The 27,904-nt window shown below is 37.8% G+C and overlaps 1 protein-coding gene across 1 annotated transcript in view; it reads left to right on the top strand.

Annotated features, from left to right (window-relative positions):
* The window catches only part of PLXDC2 (plexin domain containing 2), a 1,268,934-nt gene that overhangs the window by 1,116,073 nt on the left and 124,957 nt on the right, over nt 1-27,904 (top strand). Inside the window, exon 10 of the mRNA XM_053713963.1 lies at nt 22,891-22,951. Within this exon, the coding sequence (XP_053569938.1) occupies nt 22,891-22,951 (61 nt within the window). The remainder of the gene's footprint in view (nt 1-22,890; nt 22,952-27,904) is intronic.

Raw genomic sequence — 27,904 nt, 5'->3', positions numbered from 1 at the left:
TCTTTTGCTCTCTCTCTCCCCCTCTCTTTTGCTCTCTCTCCCCTCTCTTTTGCGCTTTCTTTCCCCCTCTCTTTTGAGCTCTCTCTCTCTCCACCTCTCTTTTGAGCTCTCTCTCTCCCCGGTCTCTTTTGCGCTCTCTCTCCCCCCTCTTTTGCGCTCTCTCTCCCCCCTCTTTTGCGCTCTCTCCCCCCCCCCCTCTTTTGCGCTTTCTCTCTCCCCCCTCTTTTGCGCTTTCTCTCTCCCCCCCTCTTTTGCGCTTTCTCTCTCCCCCCTCTTTTGCGCTCTCTCTCCCCCCCTCTTTTGCGCTCTCTCTCCCCCCCTCTTTTGCGCTCTCTCTCTCCCCCCCTCTTTTGCGCTCTCTCTCCCCCTCTCTTTTGCGCTCTCTCCCCCTCTCTTTTGCGCTCTCTCTCACCCCTCTCTTTTGCGCTCTCTCTCACCCCTCTCTTTTACGCTCTCTCTCTCACCCCTCTCTTTTACGCTCTCTCTCTCACCCCTCTCTTTTGCGCTCTCTCTCCCCCCTCTCTTTTGCGCTCTCTCCCCCCTCTCCCTCCCCCCTCTCTCCCCTCTATCTCTTTCTCCCCTCTCTCCCCTCTATCTCTTTCTCCCCTCTATCTCTCTCTCTCTCTCCCTCTCTCTCCCCTCTTTCTCTCCCCTCTCTCTCTCTTCCCCCCTCTCTCTCTCTCTCTTCCCCCCTCTCTCTCTCTCTCCCCCCCTCTCTCTCTCTCTCTCTCTCTCTCTCTCTCTCTCCCCCCTCTCTCTCTTCCCCCCTTTCTCTCTCTTCCCCCCTCTCTCCCCCTCTCTTTCTCTCCCCCCTCTCTCTCTCCCCTCTCTCTCTCTCTCCCCCCTCTCTCTCCCCCTCCCCTCTCTCTCTCCCCCTCTCTCTCTCCCCCTCTCTCTCTCCCTCTCTCCCCCCTCTCTCTCTCTTCCCCTCTCTCTCTCTTCCCCCTCTCTCTCTCTCTCTCTCCCCCCTCTCTTTCTCTCCCCCGTCTCTCTCCCCCGTCTCTCTCCCCTCTCTCTCCCCCTCCCCTCTCTCCCCCTCCCCTCTCTCCCCCCTCTTTCTCTCCCTCCCCCCCTCTTTCTCTCCCCCCCCTTTCTCTCCCTATCCCCCTCTTTCTATCCCTCCCCCCTTTCTCCCCCCCTCTCCCCCCTCCACCCTCTCTCTCCCCCTCTCTCTCTTCCCCCCCTCTCTTTTGATCTCTCTCTACCCTTTCTTTTGCTCTCCCTCCCCCTCTCTTTTGCTGTCTCTCTCCCTCTCTTTTGCTCCCTCTCTTGTGCTCTCTTTATCTCCCCTCTTGATCTCTCTTTCCCCTCTTGATCCCTCTCTCACCTTTCTTATCTTTTCCCTACCCGCTCTCTCCCCTTTTTGAGCTGCTTTGAGCTCTGAGTCTCAGTCTGCATGGCCTTTCACGGGCCTGCCTGGGCCCGCCCCCTTCACACTCAACCACGCCCCCTTCATGGCCCTCCACGCTCGGCCACACCCCCTACCCACGCTCGGCTACGCCCACTTCTGCTCGCACTGCAGAGACTTAGGGACTGTAAGGCCAGGTGTGTTTGTCCTCGTGCTGTCTCTACTGCGCATGACAGCTTCGGACAAACACACTTGGCCTTTTATAGTATAGGATATATGTTGGTACCAACCACTAAAAAAAAAAAATTGCTGAAAGGAATATTGTAAATGCTAAAATATGTATAGTTCTCATCTGGAGAGGGAATGACCTGAACTTCAATCCTATTGGCTGAATTGATCAGCCAATAGGATTTTTCCTACCTTAATTCCGATTGGCTGATAGAATCCTATCAGCCAATCAGAATTCAAGGGATGCCATCTTGGATGACGTAATTTAAAGGAACCTTCATTCTTTGCTTGGACTTCGTTTGAAGAGGATGGCTCCGCGTCGGCTAGATTGAAGATGGACCCACTCCGCTCCGGATGGATGAGGATAGAAGCCCGGATCGGAAGAAGACTTCTCAAGGTAGGGTAATCTTAAAGGGGTTAGTGTTAGGTTTTTTAAGGGGGGATTGGGTGGGTTTTAGAGTAGGGTTGGGTGTGTGGGTGGTGGGTTGTAATGTTGGGGGTATTGTCTTTTTTTTCAGGTAAAAGAGCTGATTACTTTGGGGCAATGCCCCGCAAAAGGCCCTTTTAAGGGCTATTTGTAATTTAGTATAGGGTAGGGAATTTTATTATTTTGGGGGGCTTTTTTATTTTATTAGGGGGATTAGAGTAGGTGTAATTAGTTTAAAAAAAATTGTAATTCTTTTTTATTTTCTGTAATTTAGTGTTTGTGTTTTTTTCGTACTTTAGTTTATTGAATTTAATTGTAATTAATTGTAGGTAGTTTAGGTAATTTATTTAATGATAGCGTAGTGTTAGGTGTAATTGTAACTTAGGTTAGGATTTATTTTACAGGTATATTTGTCTTTATTTTAACTATGAAGTTATTAAATGGTTAATAACTATTTAATAACTATTGTACCTAGTTAAAATAAATACAAAGTTGCCTGTAAAATAAATATAAATCCTAAGCTAGCTACAATGTAACTATTAGTTATATTGTAGCTAACTTAGGGTTTATTTTATCTGTAAGTATTTAGTTTTAAATAGGATTAATTTATTTAATTATGGTAAATTTATTTTGTTTAATTTAAATTATATTTTAGTTAGGGGGGTGTTAGGGTTTGGGTTAGACTTAGGTTTAGGGATTAATACATTTATAATAGTGGCGGCGACGTTGGCAGCGGCAGATTAGGGGTTAATAAATTTAATATAGTTGCGGCGACGTTGGGGTGGCAGATTAGGGGTAAATAAATATAATGTAGGTGTCAGCGATGTTAGGGGCAGTAGATTACGGGTTTATAAGTATAATGAATAAGTATAATGAAGGTGGCGGCGGTGTCCGGAGCGGTAGATTAGGGGTTTATAATATAATGTAGGTGTCAGCGATAACGGGGGCGGCAGATTAGGGGTTAATAAGTGTAATATTAGGGGTGTTTAGACTCTGGGTTCATGTTAGGGTGTTAGGTGCAGACATAAAATTAATTTCTCCATAGGAAACAATGGGGCTGCGTTAGGAGCTAAACGCTGCTTTTTTGCAGGTGTTAGGTTTTTTTTCAGCCAGCTCAGCCCCATTGTTTCCTATGGGGAAATCGTACACAAGCACGTTCAGTAAGCTCACCGCTGACTTAAGCAATGCTGGTATTGAGGTGAGATGTGAAGCTAAATTTTGCTCTTCGCTCACCAAAGGGAGCGGTGGGAAAAAAAAGGCTTGTTAGCACCGCACCCCTGTTACCGCAAAACTCGCAATCTAGGCGACAGTTAATATTATTTTTTTAATTAAAATAATGTTTGTACTACTAAAATACTGCTGATACAATAGGTCCCAGTAATGTATTTGACCCCAACAAATATAAACCGTCCGTAGTATAGCAGGCTAATAATTTATTAGATTTTAAAAACAAATTCTCTTCTCTGGCGAGATTTATCTAGCCAGACCATGAAAAGTGAAATTCATTAATGACGTTAACCTTGAGGGAGCTGGGAGCAGCTTGCTTACACCCACAAAAAATCCTCACTGTCATTATACCAAACATGAATCTCACTCTTTTTTCCATTATGAGCACCCAAGACTAATATATGCATAATTAGACATGATATATGTAAAAAAATAATCAATGATATGCATTATACATTTGAATATACAATAATCTATTTGAATTATTCTACACTACAAATCAGCCAACCTTTCAAGTTTTGCATTCCATTCTTATTTGTAGGAAGACCTTACACTTGCACAATGACATGGACATTTAGGAAGCTGTGGAAGAGGGGGTAAATCACTCTCCCCCTGATATATTGCTTGTTATATGATAGCATAATCATCCACTAGAGTCCATCGTTTGATGCCAATGACCCACCATTTTTAAAAAGTTGCATAGCAAGTGTTTACAACAAGCAACTTTTTTCCTGCTGCACATGTTGCTTCTGATATTATTTTAGGGTTCCTACCTGGAAACATCTCTGTGCTCAGGAAAAATATTGTTCTAGCTCTTTGCCAGCACTTTGAGATACATTTTGTATATGACAGGGTGACAGTACATGCGGACTAGTCCTAAAAGTTAGTGAACATACTCCACTGGACTTCTGAAGGTTTTTTATGAATTCTGCAATTGGCTTCATAGACCTATCAGGACAGCTCATTGTTTAATTGGTGTTTATTGAATCTGGCGTATAGAGGATAAATACTTATGTTATTAAAATACAGTAATTATTGTATATCACTGCCTATCTACCTGTAGGGTTAAATCTTTAACCTCCCTCCACCTCTAAATCTAGAACATATTCTTCTGTGTAAAGAACACTGGAATTTAACATTTTCATATTTCATGTGGGGTTTAAGCACTTGAATAAATGCAGTTGGGTTAATGCTTGAGTATTTGTGTTCGTTTTTTTTGCAGTTTTCATGCTCCATTGAAGTCTATGGGAGAATATGTTATCATGGTCGCAATATTCAAAGTTCAACTTTTTGTGGGCGTTGGGTTTTCACATGCACACAAACTTTTTACTGTCAACTCATAGTATGAGCATAACCTGATACATGCAAAAGGCTCCTTCTGGTGCTCCACTCGAAATCTAGCCCTTAACATGGTGCAACTATACATATATGGTTTTTAGAATTTATATAACTCATGTACATTTTAGGGATTTTTGAATATTAAAAACGTAAGCATTAAATTTAAATTTTGTAACGCTTCTTGGCTCTTATAAAGACTGTTCTTTATTATCTTTTTGCAAGATTCGCTATGTAACTTTTGCTATGTACATTCACAGATTTCTTGTACCCATTACTCACTTATGCACCTGTTACATTGGAGTACACTGTCAAACATGTGTAAGACCAGATAACTTTTTTAATGTCCTCAGAGTACTCTGTGGATTTTTTTTTATTGTTCAGCTTTGCTTCATTTGCTAAAATTATTCATGTTCCCAATCCATTTTATTGCCTTTGATGAAAGTAAACTTCTACATGACTGATGAGACTGATTTATCCAATTCAAACAACATTTCACTGACAGTTATTGATCTAATTAAAGATAATGACTTAGTTTCAGGAATTCACAACTTTGAGCAAATTTCAAACTGATCTCTCACTTTGCTATTATTTGAGACAAGATGAGTTGTACAAATATATTTAGAAACCCATGACCTTTTAAATCCAGATTCCAGATAAAGATTTAATTTAACATTTTGTTAAAACTGTCTGGATATATTTTACCATCTCATTTGGCATTATAAATTTAGGATAACAATAGATATAAATGTACATTATATAATTTGTCTTGTGTCATAATATACATTAAAAACTAAGCTTGTATGATAGAACATTTCTAAATATTTTTTTCCTTTGCCAAAATTAGCATATCTGAGAAGAAAGGAAAACGTTATAAAACACTGCATCTGTTAAATGGACCAAGTACTGAGGGCTCCATGTACTAAGCAGTTAGCAAGCTGCCCGCAAATATTTTTGCATCAAAACTTGCACGCGGATATGTGCAAATCCGCATTTTTAAACTTGTGAGCTTACTTATCCGCCAAACCTCGATACCACTCAATTTTTCAATGTAAATAGACAGATTTGACCACCAACTCGCAATAAACTAATGTACTAAAAAAAATCTATTTATCCGCATGCTTCATTTCTCGCTTCCACCTCGTTATTTTTGCTTCACCACCTTTTAGGTGGTGGCCAAGGTACAACACAATAGTAAAGTCAATGTAGACGCCAGTCTAGACCTATATAAAAGGCAGTAATATCATCATTGTACTTACATTATTTATTTCTTATGCTATGGAGACACTTCTCTATTTGTTTCTTCTCCGTGTGAAGCAAATCCAGTCTAGAAGACAGAATATTGAAGAAAATGTATTTTAGAAGATGGAGAGTTTATGTCCCCCGTGTATTCCTTCCACGGGTTGGTTTGCAGGGCCTTTCAGACAGAGAGATTGTACAAAGATTCCGACTTGATCGTGAATCCATCTTACACTTGTATCGAGAGATAGAAGATTATTTGGAACTAATGACGGCACGTTCACAAGCTATTCCGGTAAGCATTTTATGGCAACAGGCTCATTTCAGGCGGTTTCTAGCGTCATTATTACAATAAGTCAAACAGCATTTTCTCGTCACTTAACAAAAGTCATAGACGCTATGATGATTATTTTTCCACAATATGTTTGCTTACCATCTACCCAAGAAGAATGGCAATCTATAAAATCTAATTTCTATAAGATGGCTGGCACGCACAATGTCCTAGGGGCCATCGACTGTACCCATGTTGCAGTAAGACCACTGCAAGCACGTGAGGAGATCTATAGGAATAGAAAGCATTTCCATTCCTTAAATGTTCAGATGGTCTTTGACCTCAACATGAAGATAATCAGTGTCCGTTCAAACTACCCAGGCTTGTCATGATTATACATCTTAAGGCAGACTGGCTTATAACAAAAGTTTGAGGACGGAGATATGCCCGAAGGATGGCTTCTAGGTAAGCATAAGTGGCGTCTAATTTGTCTTTTTTAATTTCCATTTACATAATTGGTGCCAAATGTGTCTTTTGTAATTAAATTTTAATTTATACAAATTTTGTATAATAAAAAAAGTACACAAAATGTTTAAATTAGTTTTCCAATATTTTTTTTAATTAAAGGGACATTCCAGCCCACTTGCTCAGAGAGCCTAAGGTACTTTTACCATCTGTTAAAGACTCAATTTGTTAATTGATGGCATGATACAAGCTCCACTAATCTTATCAGCAAATGCAATATTGTAAATAATGTTGCAACAATAATATCTTGTTTTGTTTCGCATGCACGTGCAGAGTAGAAAGATGCTAACTTAAAACAGTGATAATTTTCACTAGAAACAATTTAGATAATACATGTGTATTTAAAATGTTTCTAATCAATGCTGGATTTAATTTATGTGCAGTTATTTTATGACTGTAATGTCACTTTAAATGTAAAATAAAACATTTAATTTTAAAATTCATCCAAATTTTTACTAAATGTGTTGTATATCTTAAATCAATATCGTATTATTTCGAAATAATAATAGTTCTAAAAAATGTTTTTGGTTTTTTTTCTGAATAGTTGATGGAGGGTACTCATGTACAGAATGGCTGTTGACTCCCTATAACAACCCCCCATCCAGAAATCAAGTTTGTTTCAATGAAGCACATCAATCTACCAGGAGGGGGATAATAGAGAGGACTTTCGGTCTTTTGAAAATGAGATTTCGCTGTCTCGATCGTTCTGGCGGGGCAATGCAGTATGCACCAGAGAAAGTTGCTAAAATTATATTGGTTTGCTGCATACTACATAATATTGCAATTAAAAGAGGGTCCCAGTTAGAGGAAGAAATCCCCATACCTACTGATGATTGGGCAGAAGAATTATGTAGAGAACAACCTAATAGGCGTGGTATGGCAACAAGGGACATGGGGGGGTAGTTATCAACGTTTCAACTTTCCTGCCTTCGCCGGCCCAATACGCCCGCCTAAGCTCGCCTCACATCGCCGCCGCGGACCTGAAAAAATTCGCCTAAGTTATCAAGTAAAGCTGTCAAAAAGCCCCGGGGCGATGAGCAGCGGACTGTGAGAGTTATCACTCATCCGATCTCGCTGCTCTTCGGCTGTTTGACAGCTTTCTTACTAGCCAGTCACTAAGCACTCACACTAAACTACTCTGTTCTAACCCCTATACCCCCGGAGCCCCCCGCAACTAAATAAAGTTACTAACCCCTAAACTGCCGCTCCTAGACCCTGCCGCAACTCTGATAAATGCATTAACCCCTAAACCGCCCCTCCTAGACCCCGCCGCAAGTCTTATACATGTATTAACCCCTAAACCGCCGCTCCCGGACACCGCTGCCACCTACATTATACCTAGTAACCCCTATCCTGCCCCCCCCTATACCGTCGCCCTCTATAATAAAGTTATTAACCCCTATCCTGCTGATCCCGCACCTCGCCGCAAATAAATAAATAGTTTAACCCCTAAACCGCCGCTCCCTGAACCCGCCGCAACCTATATTAAATTTATTAACCCCTATCCTGCCCCCCCTACACCGTCGCCACCTATAATACATTTATTAACCCCTATCCTGCCCCCCACTACACCGCCGCCACTGTAATAAAATTATTAACCCCTAAACCTAAGTCTAACACTAACCCTAACACCCCCATAACTTAAATGTTAATTAAATAAATCTAAATAATATTTCTATTATTAACTAAATGAATCCTATTTAAAACGAAATACTTACCTATAAAATAAACCCTAATATAGCTACAATATAAATAATAATTATATTGTAGCTATCTTAGGATTTATTTTTATTTTACAGGTACCTTTCAATTTATTTTAACTAGGTACAATAGCTATTAAATAGTTATTAACTATTTAATAGCTTACCTAGCTAAAATAAAGAGAAATTTACCTGTAAACTAAAAACTAACCTAAGTTACAATTGCACCTAACACTACACTATACTTTAATAAATTATTCCTATTTAAAACTAAATACTTACCTGTAAAATAAACCCTAAGATAGCTACAATATAATTAATAATTACATTGTAGCTATCTTAGGATTTATATTTATTTTACATGTAACTTTGTATTTATTTTAGCTAGTTAGAATAGTTATTAAATAGTTATTAACTATTTAATAACTACCTAGCTAAAAGAAATACAAAATTACCTGTAAAATAAATCCTAACCTAAGTTACAATTAAACCTAACACTACACTATCATTACATTAATTAAATAACTTAACTACAAATAACTACAATTTTAAACTACTTACACCTAATCTAAGCCCCCTAATAAAATAACAAACCCCCCAAAATAAAAAAATGCCCTACCCTATTCTACATTAAAAAAGTTCAAAGCTCTTTTACCTTACCAGCCCTTAAAAGGGCCTTTTGTGGGGGCATGCCCCAAAGAATTCAGCTCTTTTGCCTGTAAAAGAAAAATACAACCCCCTCCAACATTAAAACCCACCACCCACATACCCCTAATCTAACCCAAACCCCCCTTAAAATAACCTAACACTAATCCCCTGAAGATCATCCTACCTTTAGTTGTCTTCACTCAGCCGAGCCACCGATGGAACTGAAGAGGAGACCCGGACCGGCAGAAGTTATCCTCCAAGCGGCGCTGAAGAAATCTTCCATCCGATGAAGTGATCCTCCAAGCGGCGCTGAAGAAATCTTCCATCCGGGCGAGGTCATCTTCCAAGAGGCGCTGAAGAAGTCTTCTATCCGGGCGAGGTCATCTTCGAAGCCGGGTCTTGAATCTTCATCCCGCCGACGCGGAACATCCTTCTTTCCCGACGGACTACCGACGAATGAAGGCTCCTTTAAGGGACGTCATCCAAGATGGTGTCCCTTCAATTCCGATTGGCTGATAGGATTCTATCAGCCAATCGGAATTAAGGTTGGAAAAATCTGATTGGCTGATTGAATCAGCCAATCAGATTCAAGTTCAATCCAATGATCGGAACAGCCAATAGAATGCAAGCTCAATCTGATTGGCTGACTGGATCAGCCAATCGGATTGAACTTTAATCTGATACACATCTAACTAGAACTTGAACTTGAACATGATACACATCTAACTAGATAATGTTGTTTTTATTCAATTAAAAAATGGTTGTAAATAATAATTAAAGATCATTTTGATGATAAAAGAAATACAAAACAACTGTTCTTTATTGAAAATATATTGTCTTTGTGACATAACAGTATTGTCTATAGCTTCTATTGTTATTTTAGATAATGTTAGTTGGTTTCATTAACATATCAGTAGCTGGTGTTAATCCATTTAACATGTCTCATTCAATTTGACGGTTAAATTAACAGTCTATTCAAAATTAAACTTTCAGGATTCAGATAGGACTTGTATTTTAAACAACTTTCCAAAAGACTTTAATCATCAAATTGTCTTTGTTCTAGGATTGGGTTGATTGACACCTCCCTGCTGTCGGCCCATTGGCCGCGAGTCTGCAGGGGATGGTGTTGCACCAGCAGCTCTTGTGAGCTGCTGGTGCAATGCTGAATACGGAGAGTATATTGCTCTCCGCATTCAGTGATGTCTGTCGGATCAGGTCCACAAGACCTTTGATACATAGGCCCCTATGTCTTTTTAATGAAGAGTACTGAGGACAAAACAACAACATATAGGTCACTTGCTACAAGTAAAGCTTGGTATATATTAGAATTGAGTATTGGGATTTGCTTCAGTAACTCTTTAACCCTAAATGAAGCTCCTAAGGAGAGTATGACATACCAAGAATAGTTGAAAAGGAAGAATGACTGGCAGTGAAGTTAACTACAAGATCATGGTCCAGAAAGTCTTCTTTATAACGTTTTTTAATAAAGGAAGAGTTAAGAGCAAAACCAAAAATGATCCCAAGGTGGAATAGTTGCTGCTTCATAGGGTCTTATTGCAATGCCTAGAATGCCTAGTCAAATTGAATAATGTGAGGTTATAAAGGTGCAGAAAGTTTCTGCCTTGTCATCTGTTCTACTTGCACAGTGTGGAGGACAACACCTGTCGTTCTATTCAATTTCTGTTGCTCATCATCATGGGGTGCAATTAATTGGGGTAATGGTTCCTCCTTAGTATGTAAGTCATTTGGCATCAGTGGCAGTTTGTGATATTATGTGTAATTTCTCATTGTTTCCCTTTTATGGGAGAGGGACTCTTGTATAGCACATATCCTGGCTAAGAATACCCATAAAGTGATATTGCACTGCTGTTTAAAACCCTGAGTCAGCTCTTTTGCATGTCCATCTAAGACTTAGGTGATCATTGTAAACAAGGCAATCACTTGCAGTCATAATCACCAGATAATTCTTAGTAAGGATGTGGCTCTAACACAGACCCTGTCTCTTAACCTGTTCTACTTAGAAATACTAATAATTTGTAAATTTCCCTCTTTTGAATAGGGGGTCACATGCAGATGGTCACTGTTCTAAAGGTCACCTACACTACTAGGCACCATTTATATAATGGGCAATTGGGCACATAAAGGAAAAAAAACAATGTAATTGATGTTAAATTTGAGTACAAAAGTGGTAAAATGGGTGTGAAATGGTTTAGAAGTGAAGGGATCAATGTACAGCATTTTAAGGTAGCTATCTGCAAAATAAATCCATAGTCGTTTATAACTGATGTTAGCTTTTAACACTCATCTTAAAGTTTATTGGCTCATTTCCTGTAAAGTCAAATATGTACACTTACCTCAATTTCCTTCTGTTCCCTCTGCAAAATTTGGACTTTTGACCCAATACAAACCTTTTTAGATTGCTTTATATGAAGTCATTATTACTAGGTACATTCTGTTTGATGGCAGCAACCTTTTTGATTGCTTTCATTCCATTTTGTCATTGCATCAGGTACATTTTATCTCTAAGGTAAAATGCCTTAAACCACTTTATTTTCCTTTCAATTTCTTTCATTAAAAATATTATTTTTTTTTTTTATCATTTAAAATGCATTTGCAGTTTGTAATAAAGTTCACTTTTGTTGTGACTCTTCTGGGATATATATTTTTTAATTGTAAATCACATTTAACGTTAATAATGTAACATTGTGGAATTATTATTTATGTCAGATCATCTGATGGCATAATCATGATGCTACTAAGCAAAACAATGTAAAAAAAAAAATAAAAAAAAATAAACTGCATGTTTAATATTTAGCTAGCAATATATTAGTCATAATTAAAATGTGCACAACAGCACTTCAATTTAAAAAAAATAAAAGCATTTTTGCAATATTCTGGAATTAGCAAAAATGCTTCTGATAAATGCTAGTCTATTACTGCTTTTGGGGCATATGTACATATGTTTCATAGGCACTGCACTCACAGTCAAACACCGTGCCTGCACAGTGAGCAACTCATCATACCATACAAACCCCTTCACTGCTGAATACTTGCTACCAAAGGCCGTGCACAGGTAGTGTTTGAATGCAGGTGGGGCACAGGAAGCATATGTATATAGGTTATTGAAACTGTAGTAGATTTTACTGGAAGCAAATTTAGTTACAATGTGAAAATACAGTTATTTAAAATTGAAATTCTGGCTTGCCTATAGTTCCAGTGATTTGATGGTAATACTGTGACTGGTCATGATATACTAAAAAAAAAAGATTAATTATCTGTTATCATTATTTATTGCAAAACCATTAGATGTTGTCAAGAGCTAGCATTGAAAAACTGAATCCTGTTGCTAGGATCATGTGTTCAGTTTCAACCAACATTTTTATATATATAGTCATGTATCTGAAGTTATAATGAAATATAAATCTTTAAATACTTCAGGAAATGCAGCTTACCAATATTATTCACACAAAAATCATTATGGCTAAAAGGCCAATCAGAAGATTTAATCTGAGGAAAATTCAGCCTATTATCAGATAAAGGTTGCCTATTACCCAAAAAAATGTTTCTTTGAAGTGATGTTCTAATCAAGTTTATTTAAATCCAAAAGTGTTTCATACACATTAAAGACACAATAAGGAGCTAAATTAAGACAATATTGTAGAACCTTTGTTTCTATTTTATTTAAATTTAAAAAAATATTTATTATATTTACACGTTGGATTTGTTCATATTTTTCACATTTGTTTTGTTCTCTCAAGTCTCCCCCCCCCCCCTCCTGAAATAAAAACAGTCTGGTGCAATTTACTTCACCCATTTAGGGGTGGGATTAATACATTGTAGATGGTTTTTGGAATCTAAGTACCTGAATCAGTTGTTTTGAGGAATACATATTTCATTTGGGGGTTTGCTGTCGCTGCCTCCCCTTACTGTACATATTATTATTGATATGTTGCTCATCAGTAACATGAGCATGCTTTATTATCAAGGTAGACTATATGGCCACATTTATTTGGCCATCTAAATTATTGAGTTCAGCCACACCCATTACTAACAGGCGCTTTAAATCCAGAACATAGCCATGAAATCTCCATAGGCATGGACAATGGGCCCTACTGAATAGCTCAGTGACTCAGGCACTGTCATATGATGTCATCTTTCCACAAGTCAGTTTGTGAAATTTCTGTGCTACTAGATCTGCCCCATTCAATCGTACGTGATATTATTAGGAAGTGGAAGCATGTGGGAGCAACAACAGCCCAGCCATGAAGTGATAGATTACACAAACTGTCACAGCAGGGATGTTGAGTGCTGAAGTGCGTAGTTCATAAAAATCACCTATCACCTGTTGCATCACTCACTACAGAGATTCAGACTGTCCCTGGAAGCATTATTAGCACACAAATTATGCATCAGAAGGTTAATGAAATGGGTTTCTATGGTCAAGCAGCTGCACACAAGCCTCACATCAACATGTGCAATGCCAAACATCAGCAGGAATGGTGTAAATTACAACACTACTGGACTCTGGAGCAGTGGAAATGTGTTCTCTAGAGTGATGAATTAGGCTTCACTATCTGGCAGTCTGATAGAAGAATCAGGGTGTAGCAGATGCAAGGAGAACAATACCTACTGGTATTCATAGTGCTTACTGTATAGTTTGGTGGAGGAAGGATAATGGTCTGAGGCTGCTTTTCAGGGTTTGGGCTAGGCCCCTTAGCTCCAGTGAAGGGTCCTCTTAATGCTACAGGATACAAAGACATTTTAGACAAAAGGATGCTTCCAACTTTGTGTTTGGGGAAGGCCCTTTCCTGTTCCAGCATGACTGTGTCCCAGTGCACAAAGTGACATCCATGAAGACATGGTTTGATGAATTTAGTGTGGAGGAACTTGACCTTAACCCCACTGAAGAACATCACTGCCTGTCCTTATAAATGCTCTCAAAAATTCCCATAGACATACTTCAAAATCTTATGGAAAGTCTTCCCAGAAGGCTTGCAGCTGTTATAACCACAAAAGGGGGACAACTCCATATTTATGCCCATGGTATTGCAATGGAATGTGCAACAAGCTCAAATAGGTTTGATGGTCAGGTGTTCACATACGTTTGGCCACATAATCTATGTGGTTTTAGACTGTCTTTAGACTCTAAGTTATCCACATCCATGGAATCACACTAAGCTTTGTTTTTGTTTGATTGTTTTTTTGTTTATTTTTTAAATATAGACCTTTTTTTCTGGCTTATTCTTTTACAGTTAGAATGATGTCTCATCCTAAATTTTGTTTCCTGTCCCAAACATAAAGGGCTAAATTACAAGTGGGTCTGTAATTACCTCTCCCACTCGCACTCTTACTCAGCTCGACTTATGTTCTTTGCGCGAGTCGGAGCACATGTATTACAAAATGGAAGTAAATATTTATTGCTTGCACATTAACCGGACGTGCAGAAAGAGCAGAAGCTATAATATCGCGATTGTGTTAATGTACTGTCCTATTGAGTTCAAATTATGCGCTAACCCAAATCGCCATAAGCCCTCTGTCTACTCTAATAACCTCTAAAACACCACATAGCCCATCGCAAAGTAACCCACTACACTATTAACCCCTGCACCGCCACAACCCCCATCACAAAGTAACCCACTAACATCTAAACCCCCTAACCTAACACCCCCTAGGTAACCCCAGAACAGACTAACCTTACGCTTAAAAAAATAAAGATGTAGGGCCACTGCCTGGTTCATCTTTGTGAGTACCATCTTCAAGGTTTAGTTGTTTTTTTTTGGGTGTGTTTTTTTTAAGATTAGGGTTTTTATTTCTTGGGCAACAAAAGAGATGAATGCCCTTTTAAGCACAATGCCCAGCCAAATGTCCTTTTCAGGGAACTTTTCATAAGGCAGACTTTTTTTTTGGGGGGGGGGAGGGTTGGAGGGGTTAATTGTAGAGGTTAGTAGTTTTTTTTCTCACAAATGCAGAGATTACAAGTGTTGCGCTAACTGCAGTGCAGTGAGGCTAGTGAGGCTGAAAATGCTTGCGGGAGCCTAACAAAAACCATACCGCACTTGCACTGCAGTTAGTGCAACACTTGTAATCTAGCGGAAAAAGAGCTGACACTTTAGGGCAATGCCCTGCAAAAGTCCACAACAAGAAAAAAAAAGCAGAGCACAAGTAAAGTGCACAATTTTATCATTTATTTAAGCAGCATGATAAAAAATACAACAATAAAAATATACTTGCAAGTACAAGATAGAAGCAAAAGGCCTTTTAATGGCTATATCTGTAATTTAGTGTTAGTATAGTTTTTGTATTTTGGGGTGTTTTTTTCAGTGGGGTTTTAGAATAGACATGGCAGTTTTTTATTTTTGGTAATTTGTTATTTTTTTGTAATGGTATTTTTTTTTTAATTTTTTTTTTTTTAAAGGGACATGAAACCCAAATTTTTTCTTTTATGATTTAGATAGAGCATACAATTATAAACATCTTTCTAATTTACTTCTATTATCTATTTTGCTTCATTCTCTTGATATTCTTTGCTGAAAAGCATATCTAGATATGCTTAGTAGCTGCTGATTGGTAGCTGCACATAGAGGCCTCCTGTGATTGGTTCACTGTGTGCATTGCTATTTCTTCATTAAAGTATATCTAAAGAATAAAGCAAATTAGGTAATAGAAGTAAATTGGAATGTTGTTTAAAATTATATTCTCTACCTTAATCATGAAAGAAAATGTTTGGGTATAGTGTATTGTAATGTTAGTTGCTTTTTTTAAAGTAATGTTAGGTTAGTTGTTTTAAAAAAGTAATATTTTTTTCTTTTTCACATAAGTTTTTATTTTTTGTTTTTAAAGGTAGTTATTTTTTTTTAGTGTGTTACTTTGTGATGTGGGGCTGTGATGCGGGGGTGTGGTGGTTTAGGGGTTAATAGTGTAGTGTGTTACTTTGTAATGAAGGTTGTGATGGTTTAGGGGTTTATAGGGTAGTGGGTTACTTTGCAATGGGGGGGGTGGTGGTTTAGTGATTACTAGTGTAGTGGGTTACTTTGCGATGGGGTGTGTGGTGGTTTAGGGGTGGGTTACTTTATGATGGAGGTGTGGCAGTTTAGGGGTTAATAGACTAGTTTAGTGCAACTATTTCCTCCAGCCAAAACCGTAAAGGTCGTGTAAAAAGTTTGAGCGGTAAATGCGATAGCGTTTTAGCAATATCATTTACTTTCAACTTGTAATACGGACGGACATTACTGCTCAATGTCGCCCATTGAAAATGTGGGGAGCGTAAATGACTGCAATTTCGCGCAAACACAATTGCAGTAATTTAAACAGCACACCACTTGTAATATGGATTTGAGCATAAAGAACACCGCGCTCCTTGCGCTAATGATAGCAATCTGGCCCAAAATGTGCTTGTTTCATAGTCTTGTCCTTAATGTACTTAGGCCTAGATTACAAGTGGAGCGTCAAAATAGTAGCTCTATGGTGCGCTAACTTCGCTAGAGTGCTCCCATTTTTACTTTCATTTTACCGGTGGAAAGACACGCTAATATCTGGAGGTTGGATAGCGTAGACAGATAGAAAACTGGCTTTCACTTGAGTGTGAAAATGTAATAACATTGTAGGCCTGATTACAAGTAACTTGCTAAATGATGTTTCCGCTTGTGTATTGCCAGTTGAAAGTAAAAAAAACTTACGCGTTAGAGAAAGACCATGGCATGCTAACTTCAGGACTTCGGCTACCTCAAACGTGTTAAAAGGGACACTGAAACCAGATTTTTACTTTTGTGATAAAGAGGCCCATTTATCAAGCTCCGAATAGAGCTTGAGGGCCCGTGTTTCTGCTCTGATGAGGCGGACAGAGATCACCACAATTCAACCCGATCGAGTACGATCAGGTTGATTGACACCCCCCTGCTGGCGGATGATTGGCCGCGAGTCTGCAGGGGGCGGTGTTGCACCAGCAGCTCACAAGAGCTGCTGGTGCAATGCTGATTACGGAGAGCGTATTGCTCTCCGCATTCAGCGATGTCTGTCGGACCTGATCCGCACTGTAGGATCAGGTCCAACAGACCTTTGATAAATAGGCCTCAAAGCATGAAATTTTAAGCAACTTTCTAATTTACTCCTATTATCAATTTTTCTTCGTTCTCTTGCTCTTTATTTGAAAAAGAAGGCATCTAAGCTAAGGAGCCAGCCAATTTTTGGTTCAGCACTGTGGATAGCACTTGTTTTTTTAGTGGGTGAATTATCCACCAATCAGCAAGAACAACCCAGGTTGTTCATCAAAAAATGGACCGGTATCTAAACTTACATTTTTGCTTTTCAAATAAAGATACCAAGAGAATTAAGAAAATTTGATAATAGGAGTAAATTAGAAAGTTGCTTAAAATTTCATGCTCTTTCTGAATTGTGAAAGAAAAAATTTGGGTTCAATGTCCCTTTAACTTCTCCCCATATTTCTATGGGGTGCGCTGTAAAAAAAACTAACCAGAGACCACAGTAAACCAACTGTGCTAAATCCAAAGTTAGTTAAAAATGCTTTAAATTGCAAATAGAAGAAATGTTATTTTGATTTTTAAATATATATTTTTATATATTTATGATTATTTTTGTAAAATATATATCTGTACCTATATATCAATATGAATATATACAGATATAGATAGATACAGTAGATAGATGATAGATAGATATATAGATAGATATTGTGTGTGTATATATATATATATATATAAAATAAAAAGGACATTTTTTTCTCTGTGAAGAACATAGGAATTTCAATTATTTCTAATGTGTGTATGTATGTGTATATGCTTATATATATATATATATATATATATATATATATATATATATATATATATATATATATATATAAAAAGTGTATATTAAAGTGATATATTTTTATTTTAAAAAAAGTGTATATATGTGTGTAATTTATTTTATTTTAATGTCTTTTACGTGTGTTTTGTTCAACTTGTAACCACAGCGCAAGTTAACACGGTTGCGATATATAGACTGCGCTCGAGTGAAGATGGTTGCATAACCCTTCTCTGGTTAATGCGCTTTACATAGGATTTGTAATATTAAAGTTGCACGGTAATGTTAGTGTGGTCAAGAGATATTGCGTATCGCACCCACGCCATAATTAGCATGCCACTTATAATCTAGCCTTGTATATGGGTATGTATATATATATATGTATGTGTGTGTACAAATGTATGTGCAAACATATATACATACACATATAAAATCCACACACATAGTTATACACCTTTGAGTCCTTCCCAGTGCAACATCTTGTCATATACCATTTGCCTTTAAATCACATATATTTAATATATGTTTGTGTGAAATACTTTATTTTAATATATTATACATGTGTTTTGTTATACTTTTATTCTAGCCCTAATAATTTACTTTAGGTCTCCAGGCACGCTAGATTTTTCAGCGCTATTATGTGTTGTGCTCGCACACTGCACATAACTGACCACTTAGCAACGTTAGCACGCCCCACACTATCCATTGAAAGTACAGGTGGTGCTAAAGAAAATGCCAGCTGCGCTAACATTCTATTGTAAATCTATTTTACCATTGATTTTCAATACACAGATTGTGCACTGTTCTTATAGCAGGGCTGCAACATGGAAAGCACACCCTGTTCTATCAATAGAGCTCCACTTGTAATCTAGGCCTTAATATTTTGACCTCTAGGTACTACTTCTTCCATAGTATTCTATAATATCTTGCATAAAGCTGGATAGTGCAGATCTATTTTATATCGGCTAGATTTAGAGTTCTGCGGCCAAAGGGGTGCGTTAGCTACGCATGCTTTTTTTCGCCTGCACCTTTTAAATACCGCTGGTATTTAGAGTTCACAGAAGGGCTGCGTTAGGCTCCAAAAAGGGAGCGTATAGCATATTTACTGCCACTGCAACTCTAAATTCCAGAGGTGCTTACGGACGTGGCCAGCTTCAAAAACGTGCTCGTGCACGATTTCCCCATAGGAAACAATGGGGCTGTTTGAGCTGAAAAAAAACCTAACACCTGCAAAAAAGCAGCGTTCAGCTCCTAACGCAGCCCCATTGTTTTCTATGGGGAAACACATCCTAAGTCTGCACCTAACACTCTAACATGTACCCCGAGTCTAAACACCCCTAGCCTTACACTTATTAACCCCTAATCTGCCGCCCCCGCTATCGCTGACCCCTGCATATTATTATTAACCCCTAATCTGCCGCTCCGTACACCGCCGCAACCTACGTTATCCCTATGTACCACTAATCTGCTGCCCCTAACACCGCCGACCCCTATATTATATTTATTAACCCCTAATTGTCTTCACCACACCGGGTTCACCGATTCGTCCTGGCTCCGACGTCTTCATCCAAGCCCAAGCGGGTGGCTGAAGATGTCCAGGATCCGACTGAAGTCTTCATCCAAGCCGGAGCTGAAGAGGTCCATGATCGGGCTGAAGTCTTCATCCAAGCGGGAGCTGAAGAGGTCCATGATCGGGCTGAAGTCTTCATCCAAGCGGGAGCTGAAGAGGTCCAACAAATAGTATTGTAGACACGTGCACTCTCTTGAGCTTACTTTCCTACTTTTGAACAAGGGATACCAAGAGAAAGTAGAACATTTGATTATAGAAATAAATTGAAAAATTGTTTAAAATAATATGCTCTAGCTGAATCATGAAAGAAACAAATGTGGGTTTGATTTTGAAGCAAGTATCATTGTTATAGAATACAAGCTATAAAGACCTTGCTTAACTGCAGCAGTGGCTCAACTTTTTACTAAAGAATAATATGATATATATTTCTACAAAAAAAAACTACATTTATAACCCTCTGAATAGCATTTTAAAATATCCAGGAAACAGTCAACATAATTCTGTCTCAAGGTAAAATTAGTTGTACAGTTTAAGGGGTATATTTATTATAGTGCAAGCGGACATGATACGATGTAGCATATCATGTCCTCTGCACATCGATAAATGCTGACAGTATACGCTGTTGGCATTTATCATTGCACCAGCAGTTCTTGTCAACTGCTGGTGCAATGCTGCCCCCTGCAGATTTGCGGCCGCTAGCAGGGGGTGTTAATCAACCCGATCATATTCGATCGGGTTGATTTCTGTCCGCTGCCTCAGAGCAGGCAGAGTAATGGAGCAGCGGTCTTTAGACCACTGCTTCAAAACTTCTGTTTCCAGCAAACCTGAAGGCTCGCCGGAAACAAGGGGCATCAAGCTCTATACGGAGCTTGATAAATCAGCCCCTCAGTGTCGAAGGAGATCCATCAATGCCACAACATCATTTGAGATTCTTTAAAGGCAAATTGTACCTTGATAGCTGTGTATCTGTCAAGAGGGTAACCTACATGTCAATATGAAGAATGGAGCACAATTATTATTATTGTTATCATTTATTTGTAAAGTGTAGTCAGATTCTGTATTGGTGAGGTGAACCCATTTACTAGGCAACAATATTGGGATTCATACGTCTGATCAGTGTCTGATCGAAGAGTGATCCCTGGGGTTTAGTGATCTTTACTCCGCTCACCTTGTGCTCCAAATAAAGTATTTCCCTCAGAACTGATGAACCTCCTAACTAGTTCTCAGGAGGTAAAAGCACGACCACAGCTTACATCGAAAAATCATTAGTCCTCGTACTCAGTCTAGGATATAAATAATGGAGTGTAGCAGTAAAAACATCAGTTTTAATTTCATCTTCATAAAAACTTGGCACAGTAGAAAAGAGTCAAAAACGTTTCGTATGATCCTACATAACTTCCTCAATGACTCATATGGTTTTCGGCCGTAGTCAATATTTTCTCCATCTGGATTCTCTCATTTTCCGACAGGCAACAATGTATTATAAATGATGTGCAACATAATAAGTGCAAGTTCAAGAAATAAAAAAATAAAAATAAGTTACTTTATCTTACTGTAATGAAAATGATAAAATAATAAAATATTATTCAGGGAGTATCACCATTTTTGCTATATATGCTCTTGATTTATGTACAATTTCAATAAAACAAGATTTAAAAAGATAAAATAGTGTTTAATGGTAGAAAACTGCATTTTATACACTAAGCTTTTCAATGTATACTATGTACGAAAAAATGATTTATGGCTAAAAGATAAGATTTTCTCTTCAGATTCATAACAGTTCAGTATTAACAGAACACCAAAATATAGAACATCAAACTGATCTTCACATAAAAAGCCCAAATGTATTTATCCATTGCCCTGATGGGATATGAAAGGGAATATTTTGTACAAGATTTTGGTCGACAAACTTGACCCATATATATAAACTCTTCAAAATTTAATTTTTTTCATTTATCAAACTGACAGTTTTTCTTCTGCTCCCAGATTTTCACAGAGTAAAAAGTACTGTGTACAACTCTGATAATAATTTCCTTATTTTGGATGTGAGTCGTAATTTATAAAGTGTATGGTTTTTATGATCTTTTCAAGTTTGCATTTTCCACAGAACTTTCTTCACCATTGATTAATGAAACTGTATTATCTTAGACACAAAAGGTTAGGAACTAATACAATTCTGGTTGAAGTTGTTAAATTACACTGCTGGTGTTTTACATCTGGGATTTCAATGCCAAAGAAAAATGATATTGTTTTTAAGTGCTTTTACTTGAAACTCCATATACTTCTTCGGAGGCTTCATTTAAAATGGATTAAACAGAAAGAGGGTAAACAAATAGTTAAAGTCAGCTACAGAACAGCAAATACACTCACAATACTGAAATGAACAAATCCAGTGATTGACATCTACACACATATGCCAGCCCTGACTGGCTCAGCAGCAGTTTTCCCTCTAAGGCCATATTTTGTGAGTGGCCCAGCATTGAAACAGTTAGTGCTAGATTACAAGTGGATCTCTAAATTATCACGTACCTGCAAACTGGCAAATCTGCCAGTTTGCGGGTATGCAATAATGAATCAGCCATTACAAGTGACTAGTTATTGCTACTGCAAGCTTGCTGTAGCAATTATCACTATTAACATTAACCAGAGATCAGATCTTTGATTAATTTTATAAATGATCCCCAAATGGCCCTAAAATACTGTCTAGTGTATTTTATTAAAAAATAAAGATAGCAGGATCTCTATTTTTTTATAAACTCGCTGCACTAGGCAGTATTCTGGGGCTAAAGTTGGTGGGAGTGGGGTGTTAGAAAAAGAACTGCACTGAAAAGTGCCTTAACATTTCGGTCTATTCGAACTGTGTGTTCCCTGTAAATATATATATGCTTATGTACATATATATATATTTATCTGTTAATATGTGTATATATACACATATTCACACATAAATATATATGTATATAAGCATATACATATATATCAATTGCTGTCATCACTGCACTACTTACCCCCTTCACTGCACTGAAGTTCTGATGCCATCTCTGACGTCATCAGAACAAGGCTCCGATAGAAGCCTATGGAAGTACGCTCTCGTAAGCGCAATGATTCCCAGCAATGCAAACTTGAGGTTGCATTCGCATTTCTGTGAACTTGTACATTAACGTGCGCTGGTATTACACAATGGAGTGCTAATATTGCTTTCATGAAATCGATATTTAGCACTCCACTTGTAATCTGGCCCTTAATAAGGTAACCATTGTATTGGGTAGTGTTTACTTAATGTAGAATGTGGTTCATTAATTAACTGATTCACTGCTGGGCTGCTCACAAATTCTGGTCTTAGAGGAAACACTGCTCAGTGGTTGTGTTTAGCATTACTGAATTTGAGCTGATTTTAACTATGTGTTTATTCAATTTAAGTGTAATTATCAGACGTGCTAGCACATTACAGCAGTATATATATGTGACCAAGGCACAATACCCTCTTTTAAACCTCAAACTCTTTTATAACGTATTAAATTTGCTTAATTTGATTTAAGAAACATTTTTTCTTTCTTTCATTATTTAAAGATGTTCCAGTGGATTTGATCGTCATCGTCAAGACTGGGTAGAAAATGGCTGTCCCGAAGAGGTAACCTTGCAAAAAACACATTTTCTTTAAATAGCTTAACATATTTATTAAAGCATAAGTGAGCTGAGCAAATAGACAGTGAAATGACAGTAATTATATTGTGCATTAGATGTTAGACAAATCAGCTCTTTGTATAATAATTTAACAAGGACATTTTAGAAACTTTTTAGTCCAACCTAAAAAAAAGTCTTTCCTTCTGCAAATATTTTTAGGGGTAATTATCTTTAATCGTTTGCTTTGAGTGTTGATAAGCATCTGTTTGCATAAAATAGGACATTGCTATTACGGAAAAGCAAATTAATGATTGCTATAATCTTGATAACAGGTTCTTTGTGAAGGTATTTTTAATTCATCTGAATGCCAGGCATGCTATACGCTTTTTTTTATTCTTTAGACTAAAAAGCATTCGCATATGACCTGATGCTCAATAGAGGAGGCTTGAAATGAACACTTCAAACCGTACGCAACTAATGGAAGCATAATGCAAAAAACAGTACAGAAAAGATAATGTAGCTTGCTAACCTTGAATAATTAAGTGTTATAATGGTGTTAAACATAAATTATACATGAAAAGTGCAATTTTTTGAATTAATTGTAAATGGTAGCTGTTGTTCTTTTCTAAAACTTTTGCTAGTTTCTTTTAATAACATCAATAATCTTACTATGAAAAAAAATCATGCATTGCTTTAAAACACAAAAAAAACATACAATATATTGTATAGCTCTTAAGACATACGCGGTTTTCTCCTATTATTGTTTTCACTTCTATTTGCAGGAATATGTCCCGTGTAATAATATGTGGCACATATTCAATTTAATTGTGACTATTAATATTATTTTTATTAATATTATTTATTTTTAAATATCTTATAATAAAAAAGTTAACCACAGGTACAAAAAAAAACAAAAAAACTTATACTTTCTGTTTTAAATTGCAAAGCAACATAATATGAGACACTAATTTTCTTCTAAAAACTACCAAGATAAACATTAAAGGCAAATCAGGTAGAGATACGTGTAATACCTGATTGCATTTTCCTACACTTGTAAAATAGATTGAGTACTGTAAATTTGCAGCAAAAATGAAGCCATAGGTGGTTAACACAAACCAAATTTAAAAATTTGGGCTCTATTCTAATGTTAGCAATATAAACTTGCACCTAGCGCCCAATTATCTAAAAGTATCTGGGCTTGAGAGAAACTCTACCAAATCGTACCTGCATTATAAAGCCCCTGTTGGAAATCTATAAAGGCTAGAAATGTGCGATTCGTTTCGGATCGATTCGGAAATTCGGCCGAATTCGTTAAATTTGGAGATTCGGATCGATTCGAATTTCCGAATTAAAATAGTGCCGAATCTACGAATAAATCCGAATTTGTTTGGATTTATTCGGTAGATTCGGATGGCAATGGATTACACTAGTATTGTACAGTATATTAGGTTATATCACTCTGCTATGGGTTACACCTAATATACAGTACATAATACTAGTCTAATACACAGCATATCCCACCTAACACATACTGAAATTCCAAATTTCCGAACCAAATCCAGCCAAATTTATTTGAATCCGAAACGAATTCATTCAAATTTTTCCGAATTCGATCTGAACCTAAATTTGAAAAATCTGAATCGATCCGAACCGAAACTAATTTTTCGATCATGCACAAGTCTAATAAAGGCAGTTTTACATTGAAAACAGTTTTGCTTACAAAGGGGCATTCACTTTATTTAGAGGGACATTGTACCATAAAAAAAATCTCTCCTTTAATGTGTTTCCAATGATCCATTTTAACTACTGGAGTGTATTAAATTATTTGCAAACAATTACTTAACCTTTATTATGTGATTTGAAATAGCTGTGTTTGACATGGAAAAACATTAAAATGATATTGCATATACATATTTACACATAAAACACATAAATACACATAAACACGTTTGCGTACACACATACACATAAATCACACTTAGGAGCCAGCTCATTATAGGTTCTATATTTAATCACTAATAAGCAAGCGTAACCCAGGTCCTGAACCAAAAATGGTCTGGCTCCTAAGCTTTACATTCCTGCTTTTTAAATAAAGATAGCAAGAGAATGATAATAGGAGTAAATTAGAAAGTTGCCCTGAAATTGCCTGCTTTATCTGAATCATTAAAGAACTTTTTTTGAATCCCTTTAACTTTTGCTGTGTGAGGAGCCATAGCCTGCTTGCTTAATGTTAGAATTAAGCTTTAATCCTTTAATTGCAGAAAAACAATTCTATCTATATGCAGTCAGTTAGACTGTGATGTAAAAGCTGCACATAACCTTTTGCTGTGTGGCCAGCCATCACTTGTAACTTTACTGGCCTTCTTGCTTTTTTGGTGGTGCAAAAAAACTTTGTGTGATCCCAGAATTGAGGGGAAAATGGCACTCAGCACTAATAACCTGAAAACTTTGAGGGACAAACTGATTTGCAGGGTGCTCGCGGTCCCATAAAAGGAGGGCATGCATTGTGATTGAGAAGTTCATCAGCAGGAGGCAGGTATTCTTTTTTTCACCTTCTAGCAGCAGCAATACACAGCTTAGTGAAGCAGCTGCTTTTTAGTTAGATGCAGTAGACTGTTTGGTGGGACCCACTGAAGCCTCCTCCAGAAGGAAGAGTAGGACAAGGGCCTCAGAGATGATAACGGTTTATATTTGTGAACCTCCTCTTCCCCTACAGCAGACCCTCTGAACTACTGGGATGACAAGAGGACTGTGTGGCTTGACCTAGCCATCAATGCCAAATAATCAGGGAATTGCTGGCCACTCTGTCCAAGGAGCTCTAGGCAGCTGTTGCCCTCCTCCTCCCCTATAGGTGTATTTTTGAGGTATATGTACTGCCTGGCCTACCTACCTAGTTTAGTAAATTTGGTGCCTGCTGCTTCTACTCCTACCTTTCCCTCCCTGCTCTGTGTTGGGTATCATCTGTCAATGCAAAAATCTCATCCTCTGCGTAGTGTTATTTTTTAGATTTATGTACTGTCAGGCCTACCTATCTAGTTCAGTAACTATGCTGCTGCCACTCCTGCTCCTGCTGTGTGGTTGTCCTCACCTGTCAATGCAAAATCCTCAGGGAACTGTTGATTGTTGTGTCCAAGGGTCTCTAGGTACCTAGAGGTATATTTTTTAGGTGTATGTACTGTCATGGCTAACTGTCTAGTTCATTAAGTCTGCTGCCACTCCTGTTCTTGTCCTCCCTGCTCTGTGGTAGTCATCACAGCTGCTGTTTCTAAGTCCACTTGTTGCTCTCTTCCACCCATGACTGGTGTATTTTTGAGGTTTATGTACTATCAGGCCTATCTGTCTAGTTTAGTAAGTCTCCTGCCTGTTGCTACTGCTACTCCTGCTCCCCCTGCTCAGTGGTTGTAATCATCCGTCAATGCCAAATCCTCAGGGATCTGCTGGTCGCTGTGTTCAAGTGACTCTAGTAAACACATGTTTGTCCTTCTTCCTTGGAGGCCTATTTTGGGGGTTTATGTACTATTTGTATCAGAAACCTAGTTTGGTTAATCTGCTTCCTACTGCTGCCTCTCCTGTTGCTGTCCTTCTCTGAGAAAAGTCTTCAAGGAGAACCATTAACTACAAACAAGTGTGTGAGAAAGTGAGAAATGATGGGTTCTTTAGCATGTGGGATTTGGAAAAAAATTAGAGAGTTAAATTGAAAAATAATATTGTATCATGTGGAAAGTTGAATTAGTGTTTAATTTCAATAAGTTTGAATTCTCTTTGTAAATCTTGTTCTAGTTCCTGAATGTTCTCGTGTCCCAGTTAGCATTGAAGGCTGTGTAATGTTGTGGGTAAAAGGAATGTTTCACAGGATTCCCATAGGCTTCAATGGGATGTAACAACCCAACAACCCAAATCAATTGAAAAACCTGAGCCAAAATTTTTTTAATAACTGAATTTTCTACCTGTGCACATTTCTAGTGTTTTGAAATTTTTTTTTTTAACCCTTATACTTTTCTTAAGGTTTTAGGTTCCACTAATTATTCGAGTGCAATTTTGGCTTGCACTGGTGCGCAATCTTTAAATTTCAACTTGTAATATCAGCGCTATTTAGTGCGGCCGTAATATCAATGGAAATTATAGGGTGTGCTAGAGCAATGTCGGCCATGCTAAACCTTCACTGGTCAAAGTAATTTAAAATGGACTTGTAATATCAAATTGGGCCCAAATGTTAGCACGGTTCAGCAGCATATCACATCCCTCATTATCATTAGCACGCCACTTATAATCAACCCTTAATTAGCTCAGATGAATAAATTATAAGCCCTGCCATTATTATTACTATAAAGATGACAGCTATAAGGATATGAAAACCGTTATTCAGGGCCGATGCTACAATATAGGCAAACTAGGCGACCACCTTAGGGAGCCTCTGTAGGGGCATGCAAATTTGGTGCATGAAATCATTGTTTTTATGTGTATATTTATTTTTTGCTGCCTAACTTGGGCTTCATAGTAGGGGACATAAGTGGTTGAATAATAGCTAGAATGGCAATGGACTCCCCTGAAACATAGGGAGACAGAGAGTGCCGGTCAGCATGAACAGCAGGAAGCATCTGGCTGAAATATCTGTTTGCATAGACCCTACCCATTATGCAAAACTTTTTAGTAGCCTTTATAAAATTTGGTAACAGCAGTGGGACTAGCTTCCACCTCCTGCATGATGTCTGATATCTATCTATCTATCTATCTATCTATCTATCTATCTATCTATCTATATATATATATATATATATTATTATTATTAGTTATTTGTAGAGCGCCAACAGATTCCACAGCGCTATAAACATAGGCATGGTATGCAAGGTAACATTTACAGGTATCAAGAGGGTAGAGGGCCTTGTTGTTGTAGTCAGCTCTTATGAAGGTGATCTGCAAACAGCTAGGCTCATTGGCTTACATGCTAAGGGGGTTCAAT

The sequence above is a fragment of the Bombina bombina genome, chromosome 5 (genome assembly GCF_027579735.1).
Source record: "Bombina bombina isolate aBomBom1 chromosome 5, aBomBom1.pri, whole genome shotgun sequence".
Lineage (NCBI taxonomy): Eukaryota > Metazoa > Chordata > Amphibia > Anura > Bombinatoridae > Bombina > Bombina bombina.
This window is presented reverse-complemented; position numbering and strand designations above follow the sequence as displayed.